At 43.1% G+C, this 4,011-nt stretch overlaps 1 protein-coding gene across 1 annotated transcript; it reads left to right on the top strand.

The window, feature by feature from the left end:
• Positions 1-705: 705 nt before the first annotated feature.
• On the top strand, positions 706-2,335 carry HBE1 (hemoglobin subunit epsilon 1). The gene is made up of 3 exons (XM_030332162.2): positions 706-938; positions 1,062-1,284; positions 2,086-2,335. Exons 1-3 carry the CDS (start codon positions 847-849, stop codon positions 2,212-2,214), a joined length of 444 nt encoding a protein of 147 aa, XP_030188022.1. The 5' UTR covers positions 706-846; the 3' UTR covers positions 2,215-2,335.
• The last annotated feature ends 1,676 nt before the right edge of the window (positions 2,336-4,011 follow it).

Here is a 4,011-nt window from a genome sequence, read left to right as displayed (position 1 = left end):
CCTGGTTTTAAATCATTGCAGACTCCTTATCTGTCTCGCCAATTAAAGAAGTGTAAGTAGGGCAGAAAATGAAAACGAGAGTTCAGGGAAATCTCCTCAAAATAGCCAGTTTCCCCTGAAGTCACAGAGAAAAGGACAGAGAGAGGGTTCCCGGGAAGCACAGGATGTAAGTTCATTCTGTCTATTCTTTCTATGAAATTACCCTTGGGTATTGTACTTTGGGATTGAAGTCTTAGTCATATTGTGGATCCCTTGTTACTCCATTCAGCTTCATGAAGTAACCATGTGTATGTTTTGTCAGCTTTAGAAAACTAAGAACCAGAGGCTTTGTTATAATCCACTCCTCACCTGAGTTAAAACTGGCTGAGATTCTGTGTCAACAGTTGTATTTTTTTCTTCACTCTGTTCTTGTCCCTGTCACCATCTTTAACCCAAATACTAAAACTGTCTGGATAGAATCATTTCCCTATCTTGGGCTTAGCTCCTCTCTACATGTCTTTCTTGAAGAAGAAGAAAGGGAGAGGTGGATGTCATTTTGGAGGATCACATGGAGAGAGAAGAGGGTGAAAAGGAAATGGAAAATTGTGTTGAGGACAGAGGAGGAACCAATGCCTCAGGAACCAACACACATTATCACAAGTTCAGTGTGCATTCTTCACTGCTGACCCTTTCCTGATCTGACTCCACCCCTGAGGGACACAGCTCAGCCTTGACCAATGATTTCAAAGAACTAGGAGGAACAAGGGGCTAGAAGGTCAGCAGTAAAGAATAAAAGGTGACCCTTTCCAACAGCAGCACATATCCACTTCTCTCTCTGATCGCCTGTAAGTTCCCAGATCTGACATCATGGTGCATTTTACAGCTGAGGAGAAGGCTGCCATCACTAGCCTGTGGGGCAAAGTGAATGTGGAAGAGGCTGGAGGCGAGGCCCTGGGCAGGTAGGCACTGGGTTTCAATGCGTGGGAAATGATGGTGAATATGAGCCTGGCCACTTGCCTGGGAAATTCCTCAAGAGCTTTGAAAGTCTCTGATTTTCCACCTGCTATGGTCCTGTCACATAGGCTCCTGGTTGTTTACCCCTGGACCCAGAGATTCTTTGACAACTTCGGCAACCTGTCCTCTACTTCTGCCATAATGGGTAACCCCAAGGTCAAGGCCCATGGCAAGAAGGTGCTGACCTCCTTTGGTGATGCTATTAAGAACATGGACAACCTCAAGGGCGCCTTCGCTAAGCTTAGTGAGCTGCACTGTGACAAGCTGCATGTGGATCCCGAGAACTTCAGGGTGAGTTCAGGAAATGTTAATGTGCTCTTTTTATACTTTCTACTTTGAGATAGACTAACAAGAATTTCAGAAATAATGGGTCAAACTTGGTGTTAGAAGGACAGACCGCCAAAGGGCATGACCAGGACTACCTTGATTCAGGACTAGTGACAGTAAAGGCCTACTAGCAGCCAGGGTTTGCTTAAAATTTCTCAAGAACTTTTGTCAGAACTGAAACGACATCAGAGAAAAGAAGACTTGTTCAAGGAGGAATGGAATTTGGCATTTGATAAAGTTCTGTCTCAACGAAGGAAGAATGTCTTATTTTACATGGTTTCTGATGACTGAAGCGTGGGGAGAGATTTGGGGTGGGGGGAGTTTTGGACAGATTGTCACAAGGAAAATACAACAACTTCTCTAAAATATATCCTATTACCTGTCAGTATTGTTACCAAGTGGAGACTTGTCCCTGTCCTGATTGGAGACTTTAAATAAACTCACTGTGAGAACCCATGCCACCCTAAAATCCTGTTGTTACAGGAATTAGACAACTTGTAGATAGGAGGGAGGGAGAGATGCAAATAAAAATGGTGAGATGCAAGAGGATGAAGATAGAGGTGTGTAGGGTGTTGAATGGAGAGCTCATACACATTAAATTGAATTTAGGGACTAGCTTATCTGATTTCGTGCAGACAAGACCCTTGAAGTAGTTTAAGGTATGGAGTTGGCAGGGACTGTAGGTATTGAACCACTTTTTCTGCAATTCTTTTCGAAAAATTGTACTCAATGTGCCTCTTTTTCATTTTGTCTTTCACCTAAAAGCTCCTGGGCAACGTACTGGTGATCATTCTGGCTTCTCATTTTGGAAAGGAATTCACCCCAGATATGCAGGCCATGTGGCAGAAGCTGGTGGCTGGTGTTGCCACTGCTCTGGCCCACAAGTACCACTGAGTCTTCCTTCCAGTTCAACAGTGCTCTTTTGTGTCCCCAGGGCCCTCCTTCTGCATATGGGGACTTGCGTTTGGCCTTGACAGCACAGCTTCTGTTTAATAAAGTTCTTTCTATTCAGTCATCATAAATGAATACTGTGTTTTCTGCATCTTTCACTCATTGGCTGAGGGGTGAGGTGAGACATAGGGAGAAATGAGAGCTCATTTGGAAAGTGTGTAGGGACTCATCAAAGGAAGATGGGTATTATGGGAGAATTCTAGAAGGTCTGGGTGTATGGTAGGATGGGGAAGAAATTGTCTGGGTTGGGGAAAGGGTTAATTAAGTGAACAGGGATTTACAGGAGAGTGTGGCAGAAACTTACAGTAAAGGGGAATAAAGGAGATGCTAAGAAGTGCCTCAGAAGAAATCAAGATAGATTCGTGGTGCGTGTCAGGGTTCAGCTTTAAAAGCTTTGCATGGATCTAAGGTCTCGGCTAGGGTTACTTTTTCAATTTGCTTTAATGTATATTTTGAATCAGCTAACTTATCATATGTCATGTGAGCCTGAATTGGACATAAGAGGATGAATTGAGGGATGGCTCGGAGTTTTCCAGAAAAATGTCCATTAACCAACAAAAGTCTGTTCTTTCCCAAAGGGTTGCATGGTCTCAGTGGGGAGCCACAGTGGGAAATCACTGTGCATTATTTTATAATCAAACATAACATATGCTAAAATAAAGCTGGCATTAGGATATTATATGAATTCGGGGGAGAGAAGAATGACTAAGGCTTCATGTAGCAGATGAGATAATAACAAAGGTTCATAGTCTAAAACCAGTAAATTAGGGCTTGAGCTAATTTCTTGCAGGAAAAGGCTTTCTGGAAGTAGAGGAGACAGTAAAATAGAGTATTAGGAAAGACTAGATAATCCAAGGCTTTGATTATAAAAATAAAAACTATTACTATGTTTTTGGCAAGAGTAAACAATAAATATCCTTAGAACTATAATGACTCAAGGAATAGGAGTTGGGGTGGGGGGAAGTTATCAGCTTAATGAACACAAAATGAATTCCAAATTGCAGATTAGATGTAGATGCTAATTCAGAAGAACAGACATAATGGCCTAAACCCAAGAAGAGCAGTGAGATCTGCAAAACATGAAGGAGGAGCAGAGGTTGAGTGAGGAAGAAACGGTGTCTGATTGGCTGGGGTGGATGAGAAGGAAGGAGGTAGTAGGGAATGACTGAAATCTCCCAGCCCTGGGGGATCTAACAACAGGCTGTGCACTACCTTGGGGACCCCTGTGTGGGAGTGGCAAGAACTGAATGACTCTTGAGGGAGTCGTTGTTATTTTACTTAGGGAGTCTAGACCTCCAGGCCTTGAGTCAAACTCTCATATCAGTTAGGTATTTCATTGCCCCTGCACATTGATCAGAATTTGTCCTCTGAATTACCTTCTAATTTGGGTTTATGTCTCCATGATCCAGATGAGAGACCAATGATTACATAGTTGCAGGTTGTCAACAACAGTGGTCTGGGAGCCTCAGTAGCCTCTCTTTATGCCCTTCAGCAAAGTAAACAGGAGCTGTTAGTGGTACTGAGCCTTTTACCCAGTCTGTCAGTCAGTGTCTCAGTCAACAACAAATGTGCATTTTTAATCAGTCTCATTTTCTCTTTCTTGCCCTCAACTTTTAGCTGATTCTGCATGTCCCGGGGTCAAGGATGGTGATGATGGAGTGGTGGGCAGAAGATACATTCTTTACCCCTTAAGGGTCTAGATTTTGATCTTGAAGTTGCCAGTCCAGGACTATTTACATG

This window comes from Lynx canadensis, chromosome D1 (genome assembly GCF_007474595.2).
Source record: "Lynx canadensis isolate LIC74 chromosome D1, mLynCan4.pri.v2, whole genome shotgun sequence".
Lineage (NCBI taxonomy): Eukaryota > Metazoa > Chordata > Mammalia > Carnivora > Felidae > Lynx > Lynx canadensis.
Note: the sequence above shows the minus strand (reverse complement) of the source record. Positions and strands in the feature narration are given on the sequence as shown.